The sequence below is a fragment of the Sinocyclocheilus anshuiensis genome, unplaced genomic scaffold (assembly GCF_001515605.1).
Source record: "Sinocyclocheilus anshuiensis isolate Anshui unplaced genomic scaffold, SAMN03320099.WGS_v1.1 scaffold217, whole genome shotgun sequence".
In the NCBI taxonomy this organism is placed as follows: domain Eukaryota; kingdom Metazoa; phylum Chordata; class Actinopteri; order Cypriniformes; family Cyprinidae; genus Sinocyclocheilus; species Sinocyclocheilus anshuiensis.
In genome coordinates, this window is record NW_015536538.1 from 320,553 (window position 1) to 339,146 (window position 18,594).

At 35.2% G+C, this 18,594-nt stretch overlaps 1 protein-coding gene across 1 annotated transcript in view; it reads right to left on the minus strand.

Moving 5' to 3' along the window:
• The window catches only part of LOC107696599 (NAD-dependent protein deacetylase sirtuin-6-like), a 26,904-nt gene that overhangs the window by 6,132 nt on the left and 2,178 nt on the right, over positions 1–18,594 (minus strand). Inside the window, exons 3-6 of the mRNA XM_016497037.1 lie at positions 9,657–9,839; positions 8,040–8,099; positions 6,669–6,764; positions 4,874–4,954 (exon numbers count right to left, since the gene is read on the minus strand). Coding sequence (XP_016352523.1) covers positions 4,874–4,954; positions 6,669–6,764; positions 8,040–8,099; positions 9,657–9,839 — 420 coding nt within the window. The remainder of the gene's footprint in view (positions 1–4,873; positions 4,955–6,668; positions 6,765–8,039; positions 8,100–9,656; positions 9,840–18,594) is intronic.

Consider the following 18,594-nt stretch of genomic DNA (forward strand, 5'->3'; position numbering starts at 1 on the left):
CACACACACACACACACACACACACACACACACACACACACACACAACAAAACACATTACTTTAAATTAGTGCTGTTAAATGATTAATCGCGATTAACCACATCCAAAATAAACGTTTTTATTTACATAATACATGTGTGTGTTTTGTGTATATTTATTATGTATATATAAATACACACACATACAGTATATATTTTGAAAATATTTCCATGTATATATTTATATTAATATAATTGATATTATATCTAAATATTTTAAATGTATAAACTTAACATATTTTTCTTAAATATATACATGCATGTGTGTGTATTTATATATACATAATAAATATACACAGAACACACACATATATTATGTAAACAAAAACTTTTATTTTGGATGTGATTGATTGCGATTAATTGCGATTAATCGTTTGACAGCACTACTTTAAATGAAAATATAACCTAACCTAACAACATAATTACACAAATAAAATACACACATTGTAATAATCTTAAATTAATAAAAGACTGCTTTTTTGTTATGTACAATAATAATAATAATAAATTAATTAATTTAATTAATGGCTTGGTCATTTGAAATAAAATCTATATAGAAAATTCTAAAATGAGCAGAATGGGTCAAAATGGTTGACTAGTCAGTTGTTGGATGGCTAGTTGACCTTTTTTTTTTCCATTCACAAGTGTTGAACTGTTTGCTATACTGACATTGCAGAAAACAACACAGAATAGCAACTTGCAACAGTGCTGGAGAAAAGGCTGTAAGACATTCACAGACCTGAAATGAACTGTATGAGTTCAGCTGTAATAGCTCAAAAGCTCTGTCTTTTTCCCATCACCGTTTCTAAGCTTGTCTGAAGTCTCTTTTTAGATGAACATCATTAACAATAAAGTACACTCTTCAAAAGAACAATACTTATGTTTAATTAATTATACGTAAGGAGATAATTATCCTGTACACAACATAATGAAAATTGGTTCACTAAAAGCTCCATTAATTCCCCATGAACTGCTAAGAAATTTTAGGCCAATTTCTGTCTTACCTTTCATTTCTAAGGTATTGGAGAAAATTGTGCTGGATCAACTTCAACATTTTTTGACTAGTAATTGTATTTATGAGGTTTTAAAATCTGCTTTTAAGTCTGCTCACAGCACTGAGTCTGCCCTCTTGAGAGTGTTAAACGATATTTATCTCTCCACTGATTCTGGAGACTCTGTGGTTCTTATTCTTTTAGATTTATCGGCCGCTTTTGATACAGTTGACCACTCCACACTATTATCCAGACTAGAGTCCTGGGTGGGTCTAAAAGCTACCATTCTTAATTGGTTTCAGTCATACCTGTCTGACAGGAAGTTTTTAGTGAAGCTGGGTAATTTTACCTCTTCCAATGCACCTCTGACCTGTGGCCTACCGCAAGGCTCTATATTAGCTCCTTCTCTATTTTCTCTCTACATGCTACCTCTGGGCTCTATTCTAAGGAAACATGGTGTCTCTTTTCATTTCTATGCAGATGATACTCAAATCTATCTACCAATCAAAAGAAACAATTCCGCAGCGATTACCTCTCTTCAGCAATGCTTAGAGGAGGTTAAATTATGGCTCGCCCAAAATTTTCTCTCCCTAAATGAAGACAAGACCGAAGTAATTGTTTTTGGTTCTAATGAGAATTCTCAGTATATACGCCCTGATTTGGACAGTTTATCTGTTTTTAGATCTTCACAGGTGCGTTACATCTCGACTAGATTACTGCAATTCCTTATATTGCGGTATATCTAAATCTCAAATTGCGCGCCTTCAGCTAGTCCAAAACGCTGCGGCCAGACTTCTTCTGAAGTGTCGCAAACATGAACACATTACTCCAATTCTCAGATCTCTACACTGGTTGCCGGTTCATCAGAGAATAGACTTCAAAATTCTACTCTTTGTTTTTAAATCGTTACATAACCTAGCTCCTGTCTACCTCTCTGAACTTCTTCATTTATACACTCCATCTAGAAGCCTAAGATCTTGCGACCAGGCTTTGTTGGTAGTTCCACATGTTAGACTTAAGCGTAGAGGGGAGCGTGCATTTGCGGTGGCAGGGCCACGGCTTTGGAATACCCTGCCTTTAGAAATTAGAATGGCCCCTTCTCTGCCTGTCTTTAAGTCCCTGCTAAAAACCTATCTGTTTTCCTTAGTGTATTGATTACTGTTATTCGGTCATTTTTTATTGGGTTGTTCATATTTTTATTTGGCTTGTTTTCTGTGTATGTTTTTATAAATTTCTCTTCTGTAAAGCACTTTGGTCAGCCTAGCGGCTGCTGTAAATGTGTGATATAAATAAAATGAACTTGAACTTGCTAAGACCTGGACAAAGAACAGCTTTCTAAATGCATGACTAAAAGGGATTAGCTGAACCTTCCTTTCACCACAACATCCAAAATCCAGACGTAGTGAGTGACTGCAGCAGGCAAGAAACATCTACAACCTTTCTTATAAAGAAACCACAAGTGACCTCAGACTGTGAGAGAAAATTGAAAGAGTGAAACACAGCAAAAGTGAGAAACACGAATCTTCTCTGAAAGTCTGATCAGGAGCTCGTAGGTGTTTGATTGGTTTTCGAATCTCATGTGGTCGTGGGAAACTCATCGGCATCACGCTATCAATCTCAGTGTGCCGTGCGTCCACTGTGAAACCTACATGCTCAGACAAGCTTTTACCTAAAACACATTTAAAAGACATATCTGTACAGCTGCTGTCACCTTTAAATGAATTTCGCAGGCAAAAAAGTTTCATAGCCAATGAATGAAGCTGAAAAAATGTAGCATTATGCACTTGCTCACCAATGGATCCTCTGCAGTGAATGGGTGCCGTCAGAATCAAGAGTCCAAACAGCTGATAAAAACATCACAATAATCCACAAGTAATCCAGTCAATCAACTAATATCTTGTTGTGAAAGCTGCATGTTTGTAAGAAACAAATCCATCATTAAAGGAGCAGTAAGCGATTTCTGTTCTGAAACATTGTTGGAAGTGGATCGGACTGAGCACCAAAACACACTTGTAGCCAATCAGCAATAAGGGGCGTGTCCACCCGTGATGGGGGAGGTGCCTGTGTTGCACAGCATGTTTGTGAATTTGGGGGCAGGGCTAACAAAATAGGGGTGTGATCCTTTTAAATAGAGGCGTGTTTGTTTTGGTGATTTCAAATATCAACAGCGTTTCTCAGAAATGGCTTACTGCACCTTTAAGACGTCTTTAAATTCAAACTGTTGCTTCTATCCATAATATCGCTTTCTCCAGTGAAAAAGTTTTCTCGTCTGAATCAGGAGAGCAATATGCACAGATCAAGAACTGTTTACAAGCCAAAAGGGTTCTAAATAAACATATATTTTTTGCTGGAATAAGCGTTATTATGGACTTAATTGTTTTTATCAGCTGTTTGGACTCATTCTGACGGCACCGATTCACTGCAGAGGATCCATTGGTGAGCAAGTGATGTAATGCTTCATTTCTCCAAATCTGTTATGATGAAGAAACAAACTCATCACCATCTTGGATGGCCTGAGGGTGAGTACATTTCAATTTTTGGGTAAACTATTCCTTTAATAACACACATTCCAATGTTCAATGTAAACTAGGAAACAGTTATATAACAGAAAGACACATGCAGCTTTGTAGTACTATGTCCTAAACTGAACTCCTGACAGGCTAAACAAATAATCAAACATATTATATTCAATAAAATCACTGGAGGGACTCAAATTGTAACTGCTGTGGATTACAATAAAGACAGAAAAAACCCACATTCAAGCGCTTTCTACTTCCAAGGTCACATTTCTTTTTTTTCAAGCTTTCCAGTGGATTCTGAAAGCATGTGGAAGCTCAGAGGACAGTCGCGGGTCAGATGTGCAGCAGGTGTTGCGGGATGTTTTGTATGCGTGTGTGTATCTGTGCTGAGTCTTGTGAGACTGCAGTACATTCGCTGAAACATGATTAAGCTGTATCTGGTGCTGTTGATACAATGATCAAGACTGAGCACTCCTATCTATTAATTTGACCTGAAACTGAACAAGTTAAAAGTAATTAAAAGAGTTTTGATAAACTAAACCATCTGCATGCAACACATCAACAAGCTTGATGGTCAACAGCGTTGTACAGGAAGTGAGTGAGATCAATCTGATGTACGGATATGAAGTCTATAATCTATCATTGCTGGAATATACAATTGCAGTTTGGCTACAGAAGCACATATGTATAAATTATGTCAATAATTCATCGTAGTTTTGCAATATCTTAACCTAAAATCATGATTTACTGCTCTGTACTTCCTGCTGTGACATGATCAGAGTAAAACAGTTTCTTGAATGACAATTTTTTTTTAGATGTGTCAGGAACTAGATTGTTGTTTGCTAAAACGAATAATGATGCATGGATAAATCATTTATAATAAACACAGTAAAAAAAGAATTATCCATTTTGATATCAATGTAACTTTTAATATTTTACGTTTTGAACCAATTTTCAAATTTTACATTTTTAAAATAATATTTATATATATATATATATATATATAATTTTATTTTAGTGTTAGTTAATATGCATTTTATTTCAAGTAATCAAAAAATAATAATAATAATGGTTTTATTCTATTTAACTGTAATACCCCAGCAATCAACTAGTCAAAAGTTATACATAAAAGTAATAGTAAAGTTAGTAATTGCCTTTGAATTGTGTTTCCTTAATTCTCCTGTCAATCACTAATCTTATTTTAGACCTGTAATCGCTACTTGCCTCGTTTTTAACGAGCACCATTCTTGATTCCCTATATAATGGCCTTCTCGCTGTATTGTTGAGCACACCTTCTCATTCTCAGGATATTTCTCTTCCTTACCGACATGCTTCATCAGCTCTACTCAGGTCTCTGTCAGGCAGTGAGTCCTCCCAGTCCAATATAGTGCTGATCAGCTTCCCTCTGCAGAGAAACACAAACACACACAAGGTGATGAGACAGAACAGCTCATGACAGGCACAGAAATCTGAGGGGGCGTAAGCGCAGGGTGCGTGCTTGCTATTTTTATAATGTTTTATGTACAGATACGTCAGACAGAGGTCTTTGTGAGTTTCATCTTGTTGTACTGTTTTCGTGAGGCAGCATGTGAACTTAAGAAACCAGCGCATCAATGTCAATATCAATTACCTGTTTTGACTAGTGACTTACAGTCGTTTGTGATTACCAGTGCTATTATCATTAACTAAACCTAAAACCATAAAAAAATTAGTCAAACTCCACAAAAATTTGTCAAATAGGGAGTTTGTTTTTAATTTTATTTTTTAATTTTAAATGCATTCTGCACATATGAGAGCGCCCGTACACCGAACTTCTTGGAATTTTAAGATTTTTGTGAATCTAGTTTCTGAAGACGTAACACTTGCCTGCTGCAATGTCAGAGGATGCTCAGGGCTGGATTATGAAGCGAAGGGGCCGGTGCCCTGGGGCCATTAAAGCCATAGGAAGCACAGCCAGAGGGGCCGTTTACACGACAACGTTTTCAGCCAAAAACAGGAAACTTTTGAAATCGCATATTTTTGAAAACGGGTTTCAAAGTGCAAGTTTTTGAAAACGCCACCGTTATTGTTTCCGTGTAAACACCCAAAATGGGAATTTTTGAAAACGGTGACGCCATGCGCGTGCGTAGTACGTCTTAGGTATGTAGACATGCGTAGTATGTGCCGATTTTAAAGGCAAGCGCAAACAAACATACACAACAATGGCGGAGTACATGGTACTGTTGTTGCTGCTCAAGAGTTTGCTAACGCTTCTTTAGCAAAGTGTGGATTTACTTCACCAATATTACAACAAACAGCGGACGAACATATAATTGTCACTTCCCTACAGGTACTGTTTACTAACAAGGTGACAGCGCCAACTACTGGCCTGGCATATGTAATACAGCATTTTTGGCCATTTTCACGGATATGTGTAAACACGAATCGCTTTGAAAACATTGTCGTGTATACGTAAAAACTCTTTAAAAACGCAAGGGGAAAACTTTTCCGTTCTTGACTACATCGTTGTCGTGCAAACGTAGCCTGAGACTGCCAATGACAAATGAGCAGGTCCCTCGACGCAAACGGTGTGAGCTGACCACTAGGGCTCCTGAGGGCCCTCAGCACATACAGACACTAGCAGGCTTCTAACAGCTCTACTAATGTCCGTCATCCAATCCTAGCCACTGAAAAAAATGCCTTTTTATTTGTCTAACAACTGTTTTCGACACTGATAATAATCAGAAATGTTTTTTTTTTTAGCAGCAAATCAGCAAAATTCAGCTTTGCATCACAGGAATATATTGCATTTTTAAATATATTACAATAGAAAACTGTTATTTTAAATTGTAATAATATTTCCCGTTACTGCTTATCAAATAAATGCCACCTTGTTGAGCAGAAGAGACAAACAAACAAAAATTTTATGGATGGATGCCAAACTTTTGAATGGTAGCATGTTGTTAGAGCTTGGGTAGAGAGATGTGACACTACATGTATATATTTTTTACTATAGACATATAATAAATAATAAATTCCCTAATAAATTGTGTGTGCGAGGCATGAATTTCTGGCTCCCACCATCACGGAAAATCATGATGGACCTGTTATGGTCCATTCCTCTAAAAAGGTGCAATCACCTGCAAGATCGGAGTCCTCTTGAGCGCGTGACATCGCAGTAGCGTCCGGTTGGCTTCAGACCCATCACTCCAATTACAGTGTCCCGAACATATTGCCTGAAACAGCCCAGGGCACAAGTGCTTATCGCTGTGACAGTGGCAGTACCTGCACATGACCCATTGCCTCCTTCGATAAGAGATTTGTGTGAGTGATCAATAGCTCAGCATTCTCACAGGCTTTACAGAGCTATGATGCACATACACAATCAATACTGCACATGTTCAATTTCAAACATGCAGTGTGCACTAGAAAAATAAACCTGAATCAATGTTTTTGAAGACTGTAAATTCAAAGACTTTTCTGTAAACAGATTTTGTTTTCTTTATTTACCTATGTTTCTGCCCAAAACTGGTGGGATTATATTTTGTGTGGGATTCGATTTTAAATCAGAATTTGACAAATAAACAGCAATGTTTTGAAAGTGTTCAAACAGTGCTAAGTCAACCTACAAAATGTCTTACAGTTTATAAAATCTTTGAAGATTAAAGGGATATTTCAGTCAGCACAATCCAAGATGTAGATGAGTTTGTTTCTTTATGGGAACAGATTTGGAGAAATGTATCATTCCATCACTTGCTCACCAATGGATCCTCTTCAGTGAATGGGTGCCGTCAGAATGAGAGTCCAAACAGCTGATAAAAACATCACAAACCACAAGTGGTGTGGATTACTTGTGGATTATTGTTAAGTCTTTATCAGCTGTTTGGACTGATTCTGACTGCACCCATTCACTGCAGAGGATCCATTGGTGAGCAAGTGATGGAATGATACAATACATTTCTCCAAATCTGCTTTGATGAGGAAACAAAGCATTTTAATCTTTACAGACTGGCCCCATTAATGTCCACTGGAAGATTTTTTGCTTATTATTATTATTAACATTATCATTATTACTTAATTAATTGATTTCTTTTTTTTTAAGCAGGGACAAATGGAAATAATGTTTGTGGTAATGAACCTCAAATGCTTTTGACTGAGCTTAACCTGTAATGAATCTAGAATTTTGCTTTAAACTAGGACAGCATATTTAACATACAAAATCACATACTTCACCTACAAATTAGATTTATGTCCTTTTTAAGTTATTTGAAACTTTGCTGAAACAAACTTAAGTTAGACTGAAGGTAGTGTCCACCACTGTAGCTTGCTTGTCAAATAAATCATTGTCTTTTTACATCATTATCTACCCTTGGCAACCAGTAACAAAGCAACAAGTTTAAAACAGTCCTGAATGTCTTGTACTAGTTAAACTGCATCAGAAGATGTGGTTATTCTTGCTCTTGACGTGTGCAGACAGACTTAACTACCATGTTCAGAGAACGATTACATACTTGCCGCACTTCTCACATTCTTCGACAAACATGTTCCCGTGAAGCTCTGACAATCGATCCCTAGCAGATACAGAGAGAAGTAAACAAACCCAATAAGAACAGAAGAATGAGTAATGAATCAAAATCAAAAATGAGAGAAAAAGAAGCAATTAAAGAAAGGATGAGAAAATGATGACACAGTTCTGTCGGATACATGCAAATGACTGTGGGTTGTTTATCAGTTCAAATCAATATTTTAGTATAATTGATATACTATTAGAGTTTTATTAATATTTTTAATTAGTTTTTATTTTCATATTTTCAGTTTTCTTTTTAATTAAAGTTTTAGTAATTTGTGTGTTTCTGTCATTTCTGTTAGTTGTTTTTATTTTTTATTCATTTTTATTAAGTTTTAGTTATTTTAGTACTTTAATTAGTTTTAGTACTCAATTTGTTTTTATTTTTATATTTTCAATTTTAATTTGAATGAAAATTGTAATAATTTTTGTGTTGACATTTCTTTTAGTTATGACATTTCGATTAGTTCATATACAAATCAGTGTTATTTTAGTATTATTCTTATACTATTATAATTTTTATTATTATTATTATTGGATTCGTTTTTATTTGTATATTTTAAGTGTTCTTTATGATTACATTTTTAGTAATTTGTGTTTTTGTAATTTCTAGTTTTGTCATTTCCATTAGGCCTAGTTTATTTTCAAATCAGTTATTTTAGTATTTTTCATATACTATGTTTATGAAATTTGCAATTCATTGCAAGAGATTTGCAATGATATTACACAGTGCCCGAAAATAGTCCCCAGCTAGGTAACTTCCAACGGAAGGCACGCTCCCTGTGCAAGCAGGTGGTCACGTTGGTTATGTTGACGGAAGTTAACCTATTTTCAGGCGCTGCGTAATATCATTGCGCCTGCTGCACCCATAGTACGGCAGCAAAGTTCCTTGATTATTACGGCGGAATGAGAGTATAGTTCCTAGCCATATCGGCCTAGAAAATCGAAATTTTTCATTTTCCGTCGGTCTTAGTACACGATGTAACTACAGAAGAGTCAAGTTTTAAATAGGAAAAATATAGAAACTCTTTGGTCATTTTTGAGCGAGATGCTAATGGTCTAATCAGATTCAATGATCTATGCTAAGCTGCAGCTAAAAGTGCTACCGCCAGACCCGGAGATCGGCTGAATGGATTCGAAAATGGTAAAACTCAACTGTTTAACTCTAGGGGAGTTGGAAAATGAGCCTATTTTCAAAAATAGTGGAGTGTTCCTTTAAGAGTTTTATTTAACGATAATAAGCCTGACAAATAACAAAACAATAAAACAATGCAATACAAGATTATGACTGAGGGCTTTTAATTACGTCTGCCTGAATAAAATGCGCAATTCATCATGTCAATATGCTAAATTCAACATTAACAGCTTCAAGTCATTTGCCTAGAACAAGACATGCTGATAGCATTCATTTGTGGGAAGAGAAAATTAAAAGAGCTAATCAACATGACACATCTGACATCACACGCAGGACAGAGGTCAGAACTTTAATCGAAACGGTATGAGAGACATGGGAACGGCATGAAGCCAGCCAATCAGACTGGTGTGTAATATCCATCATTACCTGGGGAAGCCGGAGCGCAGGTGGAGGCCGTCTACGTTCTGGCTGATGAGGTATTTGAGGTGTCCTGTCCTCTGCAGCTGCAGCAGGGCCATGTGAGTCAGGCTGGGACGTGCGTCCTCAAATGTGGTGTTAAAGTGAGGCGTCTCGCCTCTCTCCTCCATCGTCCACACTCCTTTAGGACCTCTGATGAACACAAACAGCACAGAGATCACAAACATGCTTTGGTTGAAATACAGTCACTTGTCCTCAGTTTTAGTCAGGAGACTTTCCGGGTCATATTCTGAAAAATCAAATCTGCTTTGATCTTTTGAAATATAGGGCTTGATGTACTTTAAAAACATACTGTCAGTTTCAAAACTCAAATCATATAATAAAATATATAAAATCTATAATTTATAAAGGAAGAAAAACAGCAAAAAGATCTAGTTCTGAAATCTGTGCACAATGATATTAACATGCAAACAAACATATTTACAATGTACAAGTACATGTATATTATCATTTAAAAGTCTGCATCATATTTATTTTTTTGCTTACAAACTTTATATTTTATTCAGCAAGAATGCATTGGTCAAAAGTGACAGTAAAGACATCTATAACGTTACAAAAGATTTATTTTTTTAAATAAAAGAAAACAAAATAGAATTCTTTCTATTTATCACAGAATCCTTAAAAAAAAGTATTACAGTTTCCACAAAAATTTTAAGCAGCACAACTGTTTTCAACATTGATAATAATCAGAAATGTTTCTTGAGCATCAAATCAACATATTAGAATGATTTCTGAAGGATCATGTGTAGGGCTGGGGGATATAGCTAAAAAATTGATCAACGATATAATGTTTCATATTGTTCGGTATCGATAATTATTGACATTTTTACAACCATTTTTAAAACAAAAAGGAATATAATTTTTTTTTTTACATTTAACCACTGTATTTATAATTAAAACAATTTATTGAGACAAACAACAAATTTTTTTTGTTTTAACAATCAAACACAATAAAAATTAAACAAATATCTAATTTCTAATGTTTTATATGCAGATTAAATAGGTCTTTATTGTATAGGTCTAATTGTCTCCCGAGGCCACAGGAGGGCGCAATGAGCAAAATAATGCAGCGCATTTAAATTTACAACGCAAGGAAGTAACTTGTGTTCGTGTTTGTGTGTGCTGTCTGCGTCACTCATAGTCCGTGCCTATATCGTGCGCTATATCGAACAATTTTTTTATCGATATCGAAGAAGGTGTAGCGTCGATAAATATCGATACCGTTTTATCGTCCAGGCCTAAATTCATGTGACACTGAAGACTGGAGTAATGATGCTGAAAATTCAGCTTTGCATCACAGGAATAAATTATATTTTAATATATATTTAAATAGAAAACAGCTATTTTAAATTGTAATAATATTTGACAATATTACAATTTATGTATTTTTGAACAAATAAATGCAACCTTGGTGAGCAGAAGAGACTTCTTATATTTAAAAAAATCTTACCAACCCAAAGCTTTTGAACAATAGTCTGTATATATACTAAACATAGGGCATGGTGTTAGAAACATCACTGTCATAGGTTCGATTCCCAGTCAAATTAAATTATAAAATGCATACTTTAAAATGCAATGCATGACAATTTGGATAAAAATGAACATGAAATGCATAGATGCAAATTATTCCAGAATTACAGTGCATGCTTGTGTTGCTTTAGGTTTGAAAATTATTATATAAAACTATTTTTGGAGCAAGAAACTAGTGAACTTCAGGAGGAAAGAACAAAATGACTCTCCATTCCCACAAGCCTTCGTCTCCTGTCTGATCCTCCTCTCCCTCTGTGATTCAGGGAGCACTGCTGAGCTGCTGGAAATCTCGGATGACAAAGACAGGGTGTTAGTTATCACGGAGAACAGCAGGAGGTCACTACGCTTTCTTATAACTGCAGATGGAGTTACTAAGAGGGACAACTCAAAAGTTAACTTAAACGGGCAGAAATCTTGCTCTTGTGCACTTGGGGATTTGTATCAACAGACACACATACACACACAACGGCCAATTCTGCTGAAATCCGGTTTGCTTTTTCATGCTTTCCTAGTTACACACATGCAGCGACTTTCCCTGCCCGACTTATCAAAAGTTTTCTGTTCTTACTAAACTTGGAAAAGCTCTTACAAGTACTACATAAACCCCTAAATAAGTCCTATCCAGATTTTAGGCTACTGATCAAAGTCTTGTACACACAGCAGCCTATTCTGGCCAAGAATCACCCGCTTAGACAGAAAGAGGGCGCCTGACTGACACGTTAACCGTCAAACACAGTTAGCTTTTCCTTAATGTGCCATTTGGAGTGGCGTGTAAATCTGAAATGGGATGAAAACAAAGGTCTGCTTGCTCACTAAGTGTCTCAAATGAAACTTTTGACTGTCTTTCAAAGATTCAATGTCAAAAACTTGAACAAATGCAGTGTTTAGTTCTTCCCGAAGCAAACCGATGAGTTTGTTTCCCGGTGCACTGATATAAACCTGTGCACTCTGACTTTCGGAAATTGCGTCAAGCCAAGCAATCAGATTGGAGCTCAACGTTTGAGAAAGCTCTTGACATTTTTTGTGTGCAATACGCAGGCGGTCAGTAAACAGTCCGTGAGCACGCCGTCTACGTATGTCCCAAGTAAGCTCTTCACTTATGAAATACTGCATATAGCACACCAACAAGCTGTGCAATGTGGGAAATTGAAAGGAGATTCTAGTGCACTGCTGTTTAGATGAATATGCCTGCAGAATGTTAAAACATTCAACCATGAAAATGTCAACCTGTTCCCTTGAAGCAAGACCAGAGTGAGTTTGTGTCTGTGTGAATATTAAAACAATAGTTGAACTATAAACACAAGTTCTACACTCACCCTCACATCGTGCCAAACCGTTCGTTAAAGTTTTCGAAAGAAAACGTTCAATAATTTAATTGTATTTCTGTTTAGTGAAAGACACTGTATAAAACATGCATTGATTATTTTTATGCATTTTATTTCTTGCAAACATTTTGAATCCAAACTATCCTCTCAAATGTTTAGGGTTAGTTATTTTTTTCCCGAAAGAAATTCATACTTTTATTAACCAAGGGTGCATTAAAATGATCAAAAGTGACAGTAAAGTCTTTTAAAGTGTTACAAAAAATATTCTATTTCATATAAATGCTGTTCTTTTTGGTAGTACTTATTTTAAATTGTAATAATAATATTTCACAATATTACAGCTTTACTGTATTTTTGATCAAATAAATGTAGACTTTGTAAGCGTAAGAGACTTCTATAAAAGAAAAACATTTTTAAAAAAGCTTACGAGCTCAAACTCTTGAACAGTAGTGGACATAATGGTACACGCTTGCTATAAATGCATCTAACGTTTCTGCGAATGGCAGATGTTATGACAGTGCATGCATTCAAATGATGCCTTTCATCAGTAGCAGTGTCCTTTGGGAACCAAACACCTTTTGCATTCCACAAAAAAAATCTAATTTGGTTCAGATGACATGAAGGTGAGTAAATGGTGAAAGAATTGCCATTTTTAGGTGAAGGATTATATGTGCTCTTAACAGTCAGACTGAGTGCCTATTTGCACCTACAGAAGCCTCACCTCTGAAAATAATCTGTCAATCAAGATTTGACACAGGTGTTCTTATGAAAATTTCATATGAGAGAACACAGGAGGAAAAATACGCAGCTGCCCATCGCATCACACACGTTTCTTCTGATAACAAGTCAGATGAGCCGACAGAATGACAACGAGGGGAAGAAAGGAAAACCAGCTGGGTGAAAGAAGGAGAATAAATGTAACAGGCGTCACTCAACGTGACACCAGCACCCTCTAAAATTAAACCCCCTGTGCACGGTTTTAAGCAATTACAATGACAAACTAGCAGAAGGTGAATCCAATTAAATCACCACTGAAATTCATGGAACATTAAACATTTGTACATCAAACACAAATCTTAAAGTAAACCAAAGTGAAATGAGGTCAGCTCAGCAGTGTGGAAAAGCACTGCAAACACACACACACACGCTCTTATCTTGAACTTGAGAATGAGACTGCAGTACTCAGGGTTATTATAAATAACTCAAACTAAAACCATAAAAAAACTTTAACTGAAATAATAAATATATGACAAAATTAAACATCTTTTAATTAAGCTAGTTGCCAAGGCTACATTTTTAATTTTATATTTACTTTAACTGAATGTACTAAAATAACAAATAACTGAAATACATGTATGCAAATATATATATGATATATGATATATGGAATATATAATAATAAGAAGAAAATAATATATTATATATGAAAACAAAATGAAATAAAATGTTTTGAGTGTAAAACATCTGCCATATTTCATCCCAAATCTATAGGAAGAAAAAATAACAAATAAATAAATTAAATAAATAAATATTCTGCATACAAAATTATTGTTATTTTAGAAACATTAAGATTTTTTTAGATTATATTTTATTCTGATAAATCCCCCTGAATTCCCGTTACTGTAATGACAAAAAATATCCTCATTATTGCAATCAATCAATCAATCAATCAAGTATAAATGAACTGCTCAAGTTAATTGTTAATATGTAAAAAACAATTGTGTCTGGTTAGGATAACCTGCGAGTATAACCTGCGACCTCTTTTTCTTTAGATTTGGCTTTGTGATGTCAAAGCCATCATTAGAACAGAATCGAAGCATGCATCTCACAGACCGGACAGTCAGGCTGTGTTCAGAATAGCATGCTAGTATACTACCAATGTTTTTTAAGCATCATTTAAATGCTATTATATATATATATATATTTTTTTTGTATTATGCTTTCATTTTGATTATAAAGTTTAGTAATTGTTTTAGCCATTTTTATTAGTTTTTTAATATGTATGCAGTTTTTATTTAGATTAATTACAAGTAAATACATTCTAAATTTATTCTAAGTAAATAAATGTATAGCTTTAATTTTTATGTTACTTTCAGTAAACTAAATGAAAATGAGAAATGTTGGCAACAAGATAAAAAAAAAAAGTTTAGTATGCAGTATTTTCTATGCATGGAACACTGGGATGACTATATTTGACAAAATGTGAAGTTTGAAAATGTATTGTTGCATATTACTGTTACACATTCTTAAAAACGGTAAAACTTAAAAAAAAAAAAAAAAACAACTGTGGGCAGTATGCAAATACTCCAAAAAGAGCCTTGAAGGATATTTTCAGCTGTCATTTGTACTAAAACTGCATATCTCCCTCTAGTGATGGCTCTCTGTAGTTACTGTGAGTCTGCACGACATGTCAGTCTTTCTTAACCAATCCTAAATTGATCTCCTTAGAGGCCATATTAATATGGGAGTTCAGGGACTTCAGTCCAATCAGTTATTGACTAATGCACAAGTGGATTATGTCTGTACATTAAACAAACAAACAAAGCACACACGCAAACAAATACGGAAGCAAACAAAAGCTCTATTTCTGGTTTGAAAAGCATGGTTTTGGTTATTTCCGGAGGATTAAATCCACAGGATTATCCCTGTTTCCTTCTACTGGGCTGCCAGAAGATTAGGAATGTGGGTGGAAAACATGAATGCATCTCTGGCCATTGGTTTTAAGAAAAAGCTTTGTTGATGGCATTACATAGAAAATATCTATAAATATTAACTCTTTGTCCTGACTTTAAAAGGACAGTGAACACATTTAATGTCAGTTCACATGAAGACTATATGAAAAAAAGTGCAATTCTCTGAAGTTATTACGTGTATTGTGAACATAAAAGAGACTTGTAACAAAGAAATGAGAGCTAACAAAAAAGTCACGATTTTCAGTGAATCGTTGAACATTTCACACAGAGCTATTGTATGCCTTCAGATGACTTGTATGTAAAGCAAGAAAAGTGACACTGACTACTTTTATGGTGCTTTTCTGTCCATTTTAGTGCTTGAGTCATCATCCTTTCATGCTTTCAAAATAGCAGTTTGGAGCGCCATCTACCAGAACACAGGTGAACAGCAAGAGTAGTCTACACTAGCTTCCTGATCCCATGAAAATTGATGCTTTTTTTTTTGACTTTTGAAAATAAAATGAATGCCGGTTTAATGCATCCGTGCCAGGGTTATTATTATTAACTAAAACCATAAAAAATCCTTTACTAGTAATAAAATAATTAACTGAAATAACACTAACTGAAATAATATTAAAGCTGCAGTCCGTAAGTTTTGCCTCTTTGTCGCCATCTCTGTTTGAATACCTGGAATTGCAGCTGTGTGCGGAATTATCTAGCTTGCATGGGTTGCGAGTCGGCACGGATGAATAATGTTCTGAAGAGTATGTGTGGCAGTCAGTGCGTCTTGGAATATGACCCAAATAAGAATTTTCACCGTATATTGCCATCTGAACAAGTAAGTAACAAGTCTGCCACGTTTGTTCTGACCAACCGAGGAAAAAAGCATTACCATAAATCTCGCTACCAATGGTGATTAAATCTAAAGATCGGTTAGCTCATATCACATCAAACCGTTCAAATTATTATTATTGTTATACTTTATTCTCAAATGATTAATGTTAACAACATCAGCATTGGTGACTATGAGTATAGTGTGTAATAGCATGTAGGTTTAAATTTCTGCACAGTCTAATCTAATTGTCATATTCTTCGAATTTCATATTAAAGATAGTAGCCAGGACAACTTCTTTATGTTTACAGAAGTGACTTAATGATGCAGTGCCATGTTTGAATTTCCTGCAAAAACCTACCCATACCACTCAAATTAGAAAACATTATTATAAGCTGACCGTTGTGAATCGGGCTAAAGTAAGGCGGTAGTTTTGAACACTGGCTGGTTATGTACTTGCTCAAATATTGATTTCGGATCATTTTTACCCAAAAAAATTACGGACTGCAGCTTTAAATATAAAAAATAACTTAAACTTATTATTATTGTTAACTAAAACCATTATTTTCATTATTTAATTTTCATTATTTAAACCATGATTTCCATTACTTGAAATAAAATAAACAGTAAGTGAAATAAAACTAAAACTTATTTTAAATCAGCTAGATGCCGAAGCAACATTTCTCATTTTCGTTTATGTTTAAGTATTAAAATAACAAACTAAATAAACTAAAACTTAATTAAACTACATGGACTGGACATATATATATATATATATATATATATATATGTGTGTGTGTGTGTGTGTGTGTGTATATATATATATATATAAATAAATAAAAAACCACAGGCGAAGTCACGCAGTCTGTGATGGACAGATCTTTAACGGCTGATCTATGGTAATACAGTACATCAGGCAGGACATCCAAACACTCACCTATCATTCATCCACCACAAATATGGCTTATCATCTGAAATATGCAAGTATTAGCAACTTTACATGGCTGCTCAATCTAATGTTAACCTAGAGAAATGTGCGTTGTTCAAGTGTCTGTGCGGAAGCTGAACAGTGCGCTCACTTGCTCTTAAAATAATCCCTCATTTTTGGTCATACAGATAAGAGTAATACATCTTTTGAATCTGTAAAGACTCTACGTTTATTTATGTGTGGTAGGGGTGTAACGATTCACTCGTTTTCTCGATGCATCGATTACAAACCCTGACGATGCAATGCATCGATCTTGAACATAGATTTTTGAATCGTGAATCGTCGATTTCGGACAATAATCGATTTAAAACGCTAAGAATCGAATGAATCATGATTTCTATAGCGATTCAATGCTTTCAAAATATATAGACATTAAATTACTACAAGCACGAATTAATGGAGACCTTGAACAGTGTTTGTGCCCTCGCATCTCTCCTTCACGCGCTCCACTATTTACCGCCTGTGACTGTCACAGGTTTGCGCTCGCGCTCCGTTCGTCTCACTGACACTTTTTTTGAGCAGCTGATGAGTGATCTCTCCTTAGTACTCGTGGCCAGTAATGCTAAAGTGAAGTAGTTTTGCTTTTCTGTAGTCAAATATGGCTTATCATCTGAAATATGTAAGTATTAGCAACTTTACATGGCTGCTCAATGTGCGCTACTGAAGTGTCTGTGCGGAGTGTGGAAGCTGAACAGTGCTCACTGCAGGACAGATGGAGGTGCCGGTGCGGTCACTTGCTCTTAAAATACTCCCTCATCTTTGCTCATACAGATAAGAGTAATACATCTTTCAAATCTGTAAAGTCTCTAGGTTTATTTGTGTGCACTCACAATAACAACAAAATGTGCTTTTGTAAAATAATGAAAGCAAACAGAATGCGCTTTCTGCTGTCTCGATCTCTGTGAACTTGAATGCAAAACTCCGTGTATATCTTTTCCTTACAGACATTAAAAAATATATCTATAGAGAGTGAAATGTCTACTTTAAAATGAACCATTTCAAATGGAAAACAAATTATCAGATTATGTAATCCGTATGAAACATGCATACAGGCACATCCACTACTGCGGAGATGACGAGTCAGTGTCGCCGATCATCTCTTAAACCGAAACAAAGAAAGCACTTGTTTATCAGTGAATTATTAAAATGTTAATGCAGCCTCCTTACTGTTTTTCCCTGACACATGCAGTCGAAGGCTGTGCATTTATTGCATGGATGGAGCAAAAATGTAAGTGTCTAAAGCATACGCACAGTTCCATTGAATGATAAACGTGTTTTAACAGTCCTTCAACCGAATGTACGAAGGAAACTGTTAAAATAACCACATAACCACCACTTATTTTTAAAATAATAAGAGTGCGAGGTTTATCTGATAATCAGATACATGAAAGTAGCGTTCGTTGCTATAGCAAACAGACATCGGGCGCGTTTTCTTTCAGAATCATCATTCGCCGATGGAGAGGAAAAGTTCAATACTATAGCATTTTATTTTATGAAAATGAGATAAAGAAGTTTTCGCACTGAAAGAGAAGTGATCTCG